General features: G+C 41.8%; 3 protein-coding genes across 6 annotated transcripts; all 3 read right to left on the bottom strand.

Annotated features, from left to right (window-relative positions):
* Positions 1-587: 587 nt before the first annotated feature.
* LOC101063784 (translocon-associated protein subunit delta) lies at positions 588-3,261 on the bottom strand. The gene is made up of 6 exons (XM_003963085.3): positions 3,078-3,261; positions 2,770-2,888; positions 2,617-2,691; positions 1,917-2,006; positions 1,756-1,821; positions 588-1,245 (listed from the first exon to the last, which is right to left on the bottom strand). Exons 1-6 carry the CDS (start codon positions 3,124-3,126, stop codon positions 1,141-1,143), a joined length of 504 nt encoding a protein of 167 aa, XP_003963134.1. The 5' UTR covers positions 3,127-3,261; the 3' UTR covers positions 588-1,140.
* Positions 3,262-3,454: 193 nt separating this feature from the next.
* Positions 3,455-10,335, bottom strand: LOC101066701 (rho GTPase-activating protein 4). 4 transcript variants are annotated; one of them, XM_011621903.2, is made up of 23 exons: positions 10,007-10,335; positions 9,778-9,892; positions 8,837-8,934; positions 8,536-8,707; positions 8,292-8,454; positions 8,065-8,127; positions 7,861-7,989; positions 7,651-7,779; positions 7,306-7,527; positions 7,123-7,224; positions 6,864-7,034; positions 6,700-6,784; positions 6,551-6,578; positions 6,306-6,405; positions 6,137-6,197; positions 5,972-6,049; positions 5,764-5,892; positions 5,582-5,687; positions 5,181-5,411; positions 5,033-5,085; positions 4,716-4,950; positions 4,604-4,643; positions 3,455-4,171 (listed from the first exon to the last, which is right to left on the bottom strand). In XM_011621903.2, exons 3-23 carry the CDS (start codon positions 8,901-8,903, stop codon positions 4,010-4,012), a joined length of 2,526 nt encoding a protein of 841 aa, XP_011620205.2. In that variant the 5' UTR covers positions 8,904-8,934; positions 9,778-9,892; positions 10,007-10,335; the 3' UTR covers positions 3,455-4,009. The 4 variants fall into 4 exon arrangements, with proteins under 4 accessions (XP_011620205.2, XP_011620206.2, XP_003963233.3 ...); XM_011621904.2 differs by having other exon boundaries at positions 9,783-9,892; XM_003963184.3 differs by lacking the exon at positions 9,778-9,892.
* An 886-nt stretch (positions 10,336-11,221) lies between these two features.
* On the bottom strand, positions 11,222-13,604 carry LOC101064008 (N-alpha-acetyltransferase 10, NatA catalytic subunit). The gene is made up of 8 exons (XM_003963086.3): positions 13,406-13,604; positions 13,144-13,242; positions 13,007-13,065; positions 12,880-12,925; positions 12,669-12,784; positions 12,550-12,594; positions 11,670-11,754; positions 11,222-11,562 (listed from the first exon to the last, which is right to left on the bottom strand). The coding sequence occupies exons 1-8, from the start codon at positions 13,424-13,426 to the stop codon at positions 11,380-11,382; spliced, it is 654 nt and encodes a 217-aa protein (XP_003963135.1). The 5' UTR covers positions 13,427-13,604; the 3' UTR covers positions 11,222-11,379.
* Between the last annotated feature and the right edge of the window lie 206 nt (positions 13,605-13,810).

Here is a 13,810-nt window from a genome sequence, read left to right as displayed (position 1 = left end):
CGTGCTGTATCGGCAACAAATAAATGATAAAGCAGTAATAATATTACCTCTATTAGGCAGCATGTGGCTTCGGAACAGAGGATTTGAGATACAGAGCTGAGGGTCACACAGGTAACCCAAGTAGCTTCGCTGGCTGTTTCGCACATGCCACATTTAATATTGAGGTTCATCAAGAACAAACAGGAGATGGGATTGGCTACTCGGGACCGGCTAATGTTCCAGCGGGTACGTCCCGTTTCCTATCTAGGAATGCTGATGGGACAGTGATGCCTCTGCTGTGCAGACAAAAATAGCCATGGAGATCAGCCACAACCTTCAAACTGAACATGTTTACAGCTGCAAAATTAGTTTTCTTGCCAACTCTCTGCTAATCGCTGGAAAAAAGTTCAGGCATATATACAAACTCAGAGGACAGAGACGTCTGCGGACCTGTGAAACCACTGTTTCTTTCCTCGGACATCTGGTGTGAAGGCAGATATTTTACACGAGACTGGTGAATCCGCTGGCAAGAGGTGCAAGAGCAATGGCCAAAAATGTTCTGTCCTGGAGGAAGAATTCGGTGTCTCACATGAATCCAAGCATCACAGTTGAAAGAAAAGCTGGTCATTTTTTTATTTTTACTGGTAGAACAAACACACCAGACTTGATCGAGCAGGCCAGCACAATCAGGTCAACATGTCACCTAAGGCTGGATGGAGTCTTGACCTTTATTTTGGGTTAATGTTTAACACAGTTGTAAGACTGCAAAGTCTATCCTGATAATGGAAGATTTGATAATCTGATGTGCACGTGTAGAACCTTTTAAGCAGGTCTGAACACAAGACATCATCTTTGACTTACACACGTGGTCCAAGTTTACCTTTAGAGTTCATCAATACAAAAAAAGAAAAGAAAAAAATCCATCCAAACAGAAAATACAAGTATCGTTGTAATATATTTGAGTTGAAGTCTGGCGGCATACAGACACAGTCTGTATATTAAAAAATTTGATAGAAAGACTACTGTTCTCGCTCCGTGTCCAAAACACACCATGTGGCAAAATAAGACTGACTTGCCATCACGTTGGATGGTGGATCACGGATGATAATTCACCAAAGTCCAGTCTATAATGATCCAGTGGTTCATGACTCGTGAAGCTGTTTATGCCTGGATGGTGCTCTTTGCGGTGAGTGCCAAGTAGTAAACCAGAATACCAATAAGGGCCGCCACCACCTCAGTAGAGACCCATGGACCACTCCATGCTCCCTGTTAAAACACAGATAACAAAGTTATTCTTGAAATACTGTAAGACCACCGTGGTCATTTTTCACATTTTATGCTGCATAGTAAAAATAGACCGATTACTCTTAAAATGAATCTTGATAGCTTTAAGAATAATACAATTAACTGTAGAACACTAGATGGATGCTTCCCTAACAGTGAGGAAATTTGTCATCTGGCGCCCTCTGTTGGCAAAAGCGAATCAGTGAAAAACAGCAGCAGGATGATAGGAATAATGAAAAAGGCTATGGGTTCCAAAAACACTTAACCAACAAGTGGCAACTGTCTAGGTTGAAAAATTCAAGCTGTTATCACCGCTTTTAGCAAAAATAATCAACAAATCAACTATCACAAAGAACCATCCATCACTGGGACACAAGATCTCGGAACTTCCATGAATCAAGACGGGGGTTCACATTGGGAACTTCTGATTATAAACATCAACTAATTATATTGAGTCTTAAATTTAAGGGACAATGCATTTAAGGGACTCACCCTGTGGTCGATGTTGACAGAGAAGAGAGGCTCAATGGCGTTTACATCTTCGTTGTTTCTCTGGGCCTGGAAAAGGAGGAGAGAAAGGATTCATATTAGGCAGCTGCAGCTTAAGGGGAGATTACAACCAACATATCTCATCACGGCAATCAAACATTTACCTTGCGTAGGGAACTGTAGGACTCTTCGTCAAAAAATTTTACTTGATATGTTCCAGAGCTGGCCTGTTTGTGAGGAAGACTCCAAGACACCTGAGCAAGGAGGTCACATGACATGAAATCACAAACACGTTTCCCTTTGACATTTTGAGATGACATTTTCTAAACACTAACCAAACACAGTTTAAGTGTTAAGACCCTAACTCTAACTCTAAGGCTCTGGCATATATGGACATTTATAGACTACCAATCAGAAGGCTCTAGTAAACATCAGTAAAGTGTTTGAAAAGGGATTAGAGGCAGATGTTCCATCCTTTTTAGAGGAGACATTTAGATGCATGAATTGCAGACCTCATGCGACAGTGACAATTGTAGTGCATATCAGGTTAGTCTAAAGAATAATGGCATAAATAGTATAATGTGTTTATATTTTCTAGGCAAGCCTTTGCATTATGGTATATGATTGATTTTCAAGACATAAAAAAAGATCTACTTGCATGTTGAGGTGCCTTAACATACTAATCAACCCTACCTGACAAATCTAGATAAACATTGCAAAGATTTGCTTACCAGAAAAATCATGGCAGTTTAAAGAACAAATAAGTTCTCATTAATTGCAAAATACCACTTTTTAGTAAGTGGTATTTTGGTTTCATGAAATAATGAAAGCAACAACACAATAAAACAGTAATATGAAGCATACCTGGTACTTGCCAACGTCCTGCCCTCTGGTCACTGGGAACTGTCTTCCATTGACGTCAGCATAAAGAGTCACACTCTGTAGATAATATGAATAAGTTCATTGACTAAATCCCGGGAACATGCAGGTGCAAAGCCCTCCGTGTGCTGTCTTTACCTGTGCTCCATTTCCACATGTGAGGCTGAGCTCAACGATGAAGACGGACTCAGAGGAGATGACGGCGTCAGAGGTGGTGTAGGCCGACGGAGTAATGATTGGGTTTGTGCAGCTTTCTCCTGTTACCACACGATAAAACCAGTCAACGCTGCACTACCTGAACACTGTTAACGACTCGTTTGCTTCTGCAAAAATCTGTTTAACATGAACGGCAAATGGGAAGACTTTACAATTTAGCGATTGGCTAAAGCTCATTAGCATTAAACAATATTTAACGCCATCAGCAAGCTTCCATCTCGAAAACTCACCAGAGCAGACGACCACAAGTAGGGCAATAAATGCAGCTATCCGGAACATCTTGTCTGAAAGGCTGAGGGGTTTTCTGAGTGAATTTGGCAGTCAGCTGGTGAACAGCACGTCTCTTTTCACGGCGATAGACGGAGAGAAGTCCACCTCAGCTCAGTGGCCACTCTACTGCGACTGCGCAGAAATGACGTACGCCGCTGTGCCGCAATGCAGGCTGGGAATTTAGTCTGCCGACACGTCATCTGAAAATTGCAGGCGTAACACCGTTTATAATTTATGGAGCTTTTGCAGTTATAAAAGCAGCTTATTTATCCTTAAAAACAATTTCTAATATTTATGATGACGTCAAACTCTTTGCTTTTAATGTAGAAAATAAAACACTAGATGATTCCGTTTTATAGGTTTATCCATTTTCATGTCCATCACGAATGACCAAAACGTTAAGACAAAAATATTTATTTGGCAAATGTCCCAGATGAACAGAAAGAATTGAGTGAGAACCCACTAACAGACAATATATACAATTTTATATTTTCTTTTGTTGAAAGAAATTCAATTCATGGATGCTTCACATTTGACAACAAATGTGTTAAAACTGATTGAAAAGTATTGCTGATAAATATTAAAATACAAAAGAAAAAGATACTGGCACTCAAATGTATTAAAAATCAGTGGATTTGTAACTTCACATTAAACTGCAGTCACAGCAGGATGCTCTCATTAAAACAAACACATAAACAACATTACCATAAGGGCTTGTGTCTACTGAGCTACCCTGTTGGGAGAAGCACAATTCCAACAAAACACTCATCCATCACCACTTTGTACCCTATAGGATCTTTTCTAAACAGTCAGAGCACTTCAGCTTATACATCAATTGCCTTTTGTATCACCTTCCCAAGTCACCATACATGCTGTCTCCTCAGGGGTGCATCTACTGTTTTGAAGACCCCTGATCCTCTTTCCCCCTGCGTCCATCCCATTTTAATTTCTTTTGAAATGGTTTTGCTAAGGACGAGGAGGTGGAGGAAGGATCCTGCAGCAACTGGCGTGCGAGGAGCTCCTTAAAAACAGAGTCCATGTGACGACAGACATCCTGCAAACCGACAAGTCAATGTTGGTAAATATGTTCCTTTCATTCCCCTGAAGAGCCCCAACCCTTTTTCATTAAATGAACAACAATTTACCAACAATTTACCTTTATCAATACAAAAAGGGACAAAACCTTGACATAAATCATGTTTATTCTTCTTTGACTTTTTTGGTCAAACTACATGTGATCTTAGGGTTCTTTGTGATCACATTTCCTTTGAAACACTTTGTTTATCCACAAAATATGATCAGTCCTTGATAGATTTGTACACGAATCACAGCATTCAATCACATGGCATCATGCTGGCTAGAACACTTTATTCTAATTTAACTAACAACTTTCCTAATACAGGATCCTCAATTTTGCTCAAAACAATTTTGACGAGTTCTCTTTATCATCCATATGCACATTTTTATATAAAGAACCAAGACAAACCTTGTCTACATGAATATCTTCAGATGAGTGTTCCTGAAAACTGCAGACAAATGATAAATCAGAACACTCATTAAATATTCATTACTTTTGTCTCAGTTTTATTGGTACTCACTCTCTGCCCATATTTCCAGGGTTGTGAACCCGTCTGGGGATGTACTGGTGGCTGGGCGGAAACTGGAGCATGAATTTTCCACCTGCAGCAGTGCTGCCCCCTTTTGGCGCAGCTGCAGACTTGCTTTGGATGACTGAACAGCCAACGTTGACTCTGGAACCTTCGGTTTTCTTCTCCGCGTTTGCTGTGGATGAACTGCTGCTGCTGCTGTTTGTTGGATGTGTGGTTTCCAACTCTGCAAGGACGTAGTTAAATAACACGTGCACAAGTGAAAAATAAATCATTAAACCAAGTGGCTAAAAGGTCCAAAGTTTTACCATCTTTGAGACTGTAGTCAACCTCAACATCTGCTTCCTCAATAGCAGGCTCACTTTAAAAAAACAAAACAAACAAACAAACAATAAAGTGGAATTATTACTACATCACAGAAGCACCCATGTTGCCAGGATGAGACGCTGCTCCTACCTGTCAGCCTGCTCCAGTGTCATGCATTCCTCATACACCGGCCCTTGTAATTCACTCTGGCTTGGGAAAATATTTTCCTGCTGCACGATAATGTTCTTTACCAGGGCGTTGATTAATGGTTGCAGGGTGACGGCATCGTCGTCGTTCTGAGCCGCTCGCACCAGGCTGGGGCCAAAGCACACCGCCAGGTTGTAAGGTTGCATCATGTTCTCGTCGCTGTACTGAGATACGCTGGAGGAAGTAAAACAGAATCGGCAGTCAGCGTTAATTAGGAAAAAAAACGCATTAAAAAACAGAACACACCATTTTGCTTGAAATGCTCAACCAATAGTTGGAGCCGACTCAGTGACAGCCTCAAAGGTGGAGTGATATTTAAAGCTTCAACTAGGAGAAATACTCACTGATGCAGAAACGCAAACAGGTATCTCATGACAATGACGACAGGCCCGGGGTAGGAGGAGATGGTGATTTTGAGCTGAGCTGCTCTTTCCGTCTCCCCCTTAATTTCTGAGGAAAGCAGGCAATGAAAGGAAGATGACCTCCCACCGTACACACTCATTCCACATGTCAACGCTCTACTTACGGGCATGCTCCAAGAGCTGGCTGTTGCTCTCGCTGGGAAAGAGAGGTTTTTCCAGAGTTCTGAAGTAGAGCTTCAACACTCCAGCGACAGAATCCAGGTCATACGGACGCTCAGAGAGGGGATCCTCTCCTACGAGGGAAACATACAGCCCACCAATAAATACAGGGGTGGCTGGGCTTGACTCAAACACATACCGGTACTCTGCTACCTCTTTCAAAAGCATCTCTAAGGTTATTGATCTCCATCTGAGAACCTGGCACCCGAAATATCCCTTCATGGTGAAGACCTGGTAGACAGATATGATTGTGTGTCCATTCTGTCAAATCTACTTTTTAAATTGTGCCTCAACGTGTCCTCACGTTCATACACTTACCATTCAGGTTGATAAAGCACACACAACTTTGCACAACGACTGGAATCTGTTGTCCTGATGCCTGAACAAAAACACAAGTGGTCATTAAGCTGGATCCTAAATGGCAATAAACTATAAAAATATAGATTAAAAAAAAAAAAGGAAAACTTGCAAAAGTAGCAGCCAGTACCTGAATAAAGGACAGCAAGTCTCCATAGAAAAGTTTGTGGTTGTGCTTAATACTTGAAGTTGAGTAATTTTTCCTGATGTACAAAGACTTTCCATTGTGCCTGTATAGACGAAAACACCAGGTGCAGAAGGAGAGAATTCTATTTAATTTCACTTTCAGGCTGTGTATAAATATATATACACATATCTTAAAAAGAATTTAAAAAAAAAAAAAACAGGAACTCTCTAAAATATTTACATTTGTACCTCTGGTGGTTTCCATTTGATGATTCAGCTAAGGGGAATAAAGGCAGAAAAGTTGATTCTCAAACAGCCAGCGGATAGAAAGGAATGAATATTACTCAGCACATTCAGCGTTCATGACCTTTTTACTGTTGGGAATGCAGAAGTGATACCTTTTTCCACAGCTGCTTTTAGCTGGTCATGTCTGGCTTGCAGTTTAGAGACCAATGACCTGCCCACAACGTATTCTTTTACTCTCTGTCAAACAAATCAGATGGGATGTAAAGTCGTGTTTATGCCATCGTTATTAGGGAAAAAAGGAAAACAACTAGCTCACTGTGATGTAGCCACTTTCAACTTCTTGGAGGTTGAACTTTCGTCGGGCGACACTGGGCTTAATCAGGTGCTCAGTGCTGCCCTCTTGAGACGGACCACCGCTGGGGTCCATGTCATTATCACTGATGTTCTCCAGCAAGTCACTCTGGGCCACCAACATGTTCTTATGAGCCTGGAAGGAGGAACACCTTTAATATGAACCCACACTCCTTTCTTTCAAAAGACTCGTGATGTGTTCATAGCCATCTGATATGCATGACCTCCTCTGTTTCCATGGAAACCGCCTTCAGCCTGGTTTGAATTTGTTTAAATCTGGTCTCCAGTTCGCAACTCAACTCGCACTCAAAATTGACCTCAGACACCTAAAAGAGGAAACAAATAATGCAATGTCGCAATTAACGGACTTATTCCTAGATTAGATTTAGAAAAAAGAAAATACAGACCTGGTCCCCATCATGGGGTTGATAGGGAAAGCACAGTGGCATGCAGAAAGTGTTAAAATGCTCCTGCAAGAGGGTATCTCTGTCCCGACACTGGGCAAGGCCAGACACGGTGCCTTGGAGCTGTTGCAGCCCTGTGCCAAGGTTCTGCTGGGTCCGCCAATGACTGGACAGGTAGGCCTGCATCACCTGCCCCAACGACAGGTGGTACCCTACATCTGCACACTGAGGTCAGCAGTAAAACCACAGCGCGCCATTAGACCAAAGCTAAATCATTAATCAGTCACAATTTAGATGGTAGATTTATACCAAAGGAAGCCTGGAGAAGAAACAAAAAGCCCTACTCACATCAATTAGAGTCGAGATGTCCTGGAGGTAGAAATTTTTCATGGTTGCATTGGATGCACCCAATTTTAGGAGATATTCATTTCGGGCCTTGCTGGACTTCAAGTAGGTCTCCTTGACTTTTTCTTGTCTCTGCACAAACAAATTTCATTAAATTTAAAAATAAAATTACACCGGGGGATGCAAAACCAACAATGGAGAGTATTCATTTACTTTTTCAATCAACCTTTCCAGTTTCTTAGCAGCACTCTGCTTCTGCTTTTCTTCCTGTTTCTCTGCCTCTTTCAGCTTTCCATCCGCACACACATAGTCTGAGTGGTACTGGTAATAAGTCCGCCATGCCTGTGCACACAAACACTGCACCATCATGTATCTGTGCAAAAGGTCCACAATGTTCCGGGTGCTGATCTTACTTACAGTCTGCATCTCTATGGTAACCTTCAGCAGCCCATCTTGTAGCTGCATGCAAATGTCTTTGCTCTGGAAACAGACCAAAATTATTAATTATGATGGCAAAATCTAGAAGGGACAACAAAATTTCTTAATCAAGGAAAAGCACATGGATGAGAGTCAAAACGACAGCATTCTCGTGTTGAACTGCACTCTGCAGGTGCCGACTCGCCCCAAAGCGCCGACATCAGTACCTTCTTTGCGAGCCGCTGTGTGTACTCCAGGCACTGTGTGAGCGGCTGAATGAGTGTGTTGCTGCAGGTCTCACTCAGGCGACTGTGGTCTCCACTTTCTTGACGGGTCTGGGACAGCAGAGCCACCCAGACCTGGGCTACGGTGTTACTGCTGGGCTCCTTCCTAACCACACACCAAAGCCCAAGTTAAGCATGCAGCATTTATAAAGATGACTCGAGGTATTGCTGTCACACCGTGTTTTACCTCTTGATCCTGGAGGTGAATCGGTCGGCCAGTTTTTCAAGGGAACGCGCATACTCGCTTTCGATCTCGCCCCGCCGCCGCACGTAGTCCATCAGGTCCTGCAGCTGCTGGCTCTTCTGCTCCAGCTGCAGGTCAAATACCTTCAGCTGGTCCACAAGCTGGCAACGCATCTCTGAAAGGAATCGCATAAGGAAGTCTGAGACTTTAAATAACTTGCTGGTGATAAGGCAGACACTACACTAGGTCCATACATGCTGACAACTGGTCAAAACCAAGGACAATTGTTAGTAAATGATATTACCTTTGATTTGTGTCTCATAGTCAATCAATCCAATGCGATCTCTCCGGAGTTTTACATGCGAAGTCATTTCTTCTTCAAGGGGGGAGGGGGTCGGAAATCTGGGGAAAAGAAGTGAGAATATTGAGCAACTGCCGCTCTTGCCATTTCTGTACACAGGTTAATCTGATCTTTGATGCATGAAGTGTTGTAAACTCTTAAGCACAAGTTCACACTATAGTGTGAACTTCCTATTGTGCATTCATCTAACTGGAACACACTTTTTCAAATCGGCCACCCTCTGCTGAGCGAGTGAAAACTAGAATGAACGCTGGCATGTTTTCTATGCTGCACTGCAGAACTGCATGGGGTGCAAATAGAACTCTAGCAACATCCCAGTGGCCCTAAAAATAGGGCGACCTCCAGGCCTAAAATTCTGCAAAGATTCCTTTATAACAAGGCTGCCATTTATCTTATTTTCTTTTTTATCAGATGCAAAAATGCAGCAGCATACCACCAGTATATATCTGTTATCTTCAAGTACATGCATTACACCATTTGTAATTTATCTGTCAGAGTCTGGAAGTGTAAAACCATACAGTGGTATGTTAATACATAAAAGGGAAGCATACGATCAAGAATGAGAAACATAGACGATGTTAGACAAATGAGAATAGAATTATTCGAGTTTATGCACACCACAAAGGGGAAGAAAAAAAAAACACAATCTGCCTGCACACTCTTTGGTCCAAGACTTCCCTTTTCACGAAAGTCAAGCCTCAAAAAAAAAAAAAATTGAGACATTTACCAAGAGATCTGCTCAAAGTTAGGCCTGAGAGTAACGCCTCCCCAGTGATGATTCGATTCAATTCTGTCATCGTTGTTTGATCATCTTTACATTCCTTTCTGTGAATCACCACCTCCAGTGTGGTCTGGTAATTTACCCAAAGATGAGAGATATTAACCTCACGTTACTGTTTGGTTCAGTAATGCAGAGGACTTGGTTGCCTTTTTACAAACACGTGGTATGAACTTTATGGCGTAATGAACCCGGCGGTTGTTTCTGCTGCCAGCAATATTCTAAATGAAATAAAGCGGAAATATTTGTGACAGAGTTAAGCTGTTTAAAAACCATACAATTAGATTTGATGAACCAAAGCAACGAAGTAGAAGAAAACAGTCGGAGAATCCTACCTGATGATCAGTCTCGACTTGTGCGTTCTGCGGGCTCAGACAACTCAATAATGCCTGTTAATAGCACATCAACTGTTTCACCTCCCCCTCACGTTGGACATAGATGCATGTGGGTGGAGTGGAACTCATCTCTGTTGCACACTCACTATCTTCTTTTTGTTTCTCACCAGACATATCTTTAACACTCAGTTTGAGTCAGCGAGGTACAAAACGGAGAAGACCGAGATCCTTCCTGGGGGCTGTGCTCGGCGCCGCCTCTTCAGCCCCACTGGTTTCCAGTTCAATCAGACACCAGCTGTTGCCAATGATTCGTCCCTCCCTCCCTCTGTCCACCCAGACAGCCTGCAAAGTGAAACCAGCTGCATTTACGCACCGTTTTTGTGGCAGTGTCCGAAAAAGCGCACCGATTTCCATTCTGCGCGGTTGTTTTAAAAATTTTTTATGAACGCTTAAAAAACTCGTGACGATGTACCTTTAGAGCACTTTAGTGATATTGGGTAATTCTTTTGATCAAGTCGCAGTTATTGATGGAAAATTGTGAAATGCAGTTAAACGTTTGGAACGACGTTTCCAATTTGTGGCACAGCGTCCTCGAAGCGCAGGCCTTCTGTTGAGCCGTGCAACTGTCTTCATGTTAAATTTAACCAAATTAGGGAAGTCGTGGCCTGGTGTTGTAAGATCTGGCAGAACTTAAGTTTAAAACAGCTGACGGTGGAATCTCTGGCAATATCGATTCAGAGAGCGTATAAGAGTACTTTGTATTACCTAAGTCTTAAAATAAGGCAGCAATACTAAACCAAGACATGCAGAAGTAAAAACCTGGTAGAAGTGGATGTGGTCCTTAGCTCTCGGCTCCATCCAGCGGTCCAAGGGTCATCCGTTTGTTTTATGGTGCTGTTGCACCCGTTCTCACATCAATGGAAGCATTATCACAGACCGACTGTTCCTCATGATTACAGCAAGTATACCAGGATCATATGATTAGGTGAAACAATGCAGCAGTTGTCTTATTTACTTGTATCCAAAACCACATTTTTTCCCCCCACATTGGGAGGAAATTCAATTTCAACTGCTTTTCAGGATGCTTCCGCAATAAAGAGCGACTCCAAACACATTCTTTTTTAGATTTATTTGAATGCGTCGTTTTAAATAACGAAGGAAAGTTAATTTGACTTTCTGTAAAATCTGACAGTCAATGAAGGCACCGCAAACTCATTTCCCAGTGTGTCGTTTTCTTTATTGGCTGTAATAAGAGGAATCCAAATTTACAGTACCAGAAATGTTCAGCTTTGGTGAACAGATAACCATTGTTTATACACTCCTGGATGTTTTGGATTTGTGGGGTGAATTCAAAAATGTCTACGCCTGGCAGGTCATTGTGAATCGGAGGAAGAATCTTTAACGTCTGTGCTCTCTGTTGCCTCGCTGACTTCGCTCATCTCCTTGCTCTCCCCTCCGCTATCTCTCTCGCTCTCCCGTTCCTGGTCACCAGACCCAGATGGGCTTTGGCCAGAGGAGACCTCCTGACCAGATGCACGTGTTCCAGGTTTTCTTAGCTGTGGGACACACACAAAAGCATGTCACGTTCAAAGGGATTGGACTTAAGCAGGACCAAAGACCTACTGACATTATGAGAAGCCTGGAAATTGAAAAATAAAGTCACCTCATCTGCCATGTGGGCGAGGTCTCTCTTCATGGCATAGGCATCCTCCCCGTCTGCATAGTACTTGGGCTCTACCTCACTAATTCTGTGGAACAACACAACACCTTGATTATTCTCCAAAATTCAGATACAATTGCTATTAAGCTATTATGACATCTAATTTTATTTTGCTAGATTTTTCCTGGAAATTCAGAGGCCGTGCTCTCTGCCGATCTAATCAACTATATTGGATCAACGGTAGTATTCACTGATCCGACCAATGACGTCATTGTCTTTGACAACTCGGCCAGCCAATGATTGAAGTTTGAAACCACATTATTCTCTATCACACAGCGACAGCCTCAAAACAAATGCCATAAAAATGTCATTTAAACCAAGGAGATGTGCGTTTATGCTTCAAACAAAGCAAAAGGTTGTTGTTGTTTTTTTAAAGGTCATTGTGGTGTGTAAGATTTTGAGCTCTGTCATTACGTTAAAGACAATAAAGCTGTTTGAATCTTGAATATGTTGGATACAACCAAACATGTCAGCGGTGTGGAATTTGAGGTATACTTGCAATAGAAAGGTAATTTAACTACACTTAGTTGTTGCTCCCATTATTGGTATGTCAAGTTATTTTGGTTTGTCCCACTTAAACTTTGAACTGTCAATCTTGAAGGCCCTCTAGAGGTCAGTGAAAAGAGGCCTTTTATTCTCAATCAGTTTAGGGCAAAAAAAATGCTTAAGAATACTTTTTTGATACTCAGTACACAAGTGTATACAGTAAACAAAGTCATTTAAACAGACATATTGCTCCCTCACGTGATCGGATCGTGATTGGTTATTGGTTTAGTAAACTCTGATCGGCCCCATAAATCCTGATCGTGTAAGAGGAACTTACTGGAATTTGAGTGTGTTTGAGTACAGATGCAGGGCTGCTCGGTTGCTGCAAATGGGAGAAAGAAAAATTAAGTGAAATCCAGTGTTGTGCGTACAAACACACACAAAAATGTAAACAACCTTTTGCGAACATGAAGCGAGACATATTTGGCATTGAAATTCTCTATCATGGCACGACTGGCTTGGTCCATCAACTTTTGAGCCAAACCAAGACGTCTGTGTGAGCGCTTCACCGCCTTGAAGACACACAATAGTTAACAGAATCATCATCATCATCCCAAAATACTGCAGATATAAACAGATGACTGAATAACACCAAGTTGAAACTCACCAAGGATGTGATGTGTCCATGAGGGACATCGTCCGGATCCTCCTCCCTAGAAATGGTTCATTGTAGCTTAGAGTAAAACAGCACACGTATGTGGCCAAATGCTGTCAGGTTAAATATGTTTACTCACATCTTTGCGAGTACGTATCCCACAATTTTTCCATTTTCATCTTCTGCAATGTACGACAGCTATATTGGAAAATTTACAACGAGACTTAAAGAACTGTTTAAAGACGCGAATGACAATAAAAGTACATTATAGATCACCTGGGGCCAGGACAATCCGTGATAGAAGTAATATTTCATCTGATAGTTTTCTGGAAGACAGAGCAGGTTACAATGCTGCATGTTCATAAGGTCTTCCGGCTGTAAAAGAAAGAAACAAATGAACTTTCAGCAAATGGAGGTCATAATGCTGATTCCCTGTTCATTGGTATGCAGACAAGCTAAGCACTAGCCAACAGTAACTAGCTTAGCTGCCGATAATGATAACATCGGCATGGCTGTCAAAAGATTTTGGCGTTCTTACCCTTGCGTTTCGTATATTCATTTTGCTGGTTGGTTTATGATTATATAATGGGGAAATATTTTGATTTTCTAAGTTACTGCAGATAAACTAATTCATAGTAACTTCAGTTATATAGTCAAAGAGCTTTAGGAACACGGGATGGCTAAGCCTACTAGCTAGCCAGGAAGAGCTGGGAGGAAGCGTGCTCAACAACGACAGGAACTTCCGGCCACGGTCTACGAGGGACTTTCATAATAAAGGCTGTACACCACTTATTTTGAAAAACTCAAGTAGCAAAGTAACAAACGTGTTATTTTTTATACGTTAGTGCGAGTGTATTATATATTCCAATTAGCATAACGTTTGAATCAGAAAATAAAAATAAAACAATACGACATGTCATTTGTTGGATCTAAAAAATCTCTT

The sequence above is a fragment of the Takifugu rubripes genome, chromosome 3, assembly GCF_901000725.2.
Source record: "Takifugu rubripes chromosome 3, fTakRub1.2, whole genome shotgun sequence".
Classification (NCBI taxonomy): Eukaryota; Metazoa; Chordata; class Actinopteri; order Tetraodontiformes; family Tetraodontidae; genus Takifugu; species Takifugu rubripes.
The sequence above is the reverse complement of the archived record's forward strand: the minus strand, read 5'-3'. Positions and strand labels throughout refer to the sequence as shown.

Excerpts from the sequence above, each read along its gene's own strand:
- LOC101063784 (XM_003963085.3), bottom strand. The coding sequence starts at position 3,126 with ATGTTCCGGATAGCTGCATTTATTGCCCTACTTGTGGTCGTCTGCTCT. Across the intron at positions 2,007-2,616 it reads AGGACGTTGGCAAGTACCAG|GTGTCTTGGAGTCTTCCTCA; the intron begins GTATGCTTCATA and ends CTCCTTGCTCAG. Across the intron at positions 1,822-1,916 it reads CCTACAGTTCCCTACGCAAG|GCCCAGAGAAACAACGAAGA; the intron begins GTAAATGTTTGA and ends CTCCTTTTCCAG.
- LOC101066701 (XM_011621903.2), bottom strand. The coding sequence starts at position 8,903 with ATGACTTCGCATGTAAAACTCCGGAGAGATCGCATTGGATTGATTGAC. Across the intron at positions 5,688-5,763 it reads CCAGCTCTTGGAGCATGCCC|AAATTAAGGGGGAGACGGAA; the intron begins GTAAGTAGAGCG and ends TGCTTTCCTCAG. Across the intron at positions 5,412-5,581 it reads CTGTTTGCGTTTCTGCATCA|CGTATCTCAGTACAGCGACG; the intron begins GTGAGTATTTCT and ends TACTTCCTCCAG.
- LOC101064008 (XM_003963086.3), bottom strand. The coding sequence starts at position 13,426 with ATGAATATACGAAACGCAAGG. Across the intron at positions 13,243-13,405 it reads TGAATATACGAAACGCAAGG|CCGGAAGACCTTATGAACAT; the intron begins GTAAGAACGCCA and ends TTTCTTTTACAG. Across the intron at positions 13,066-13,143 it reads ACGGATTGTCCTGGCCCCAG|CTGTCGTACATTGCAGAAGA; the intron begins GTGATCTATAAT and ends TTTCCAATATAG.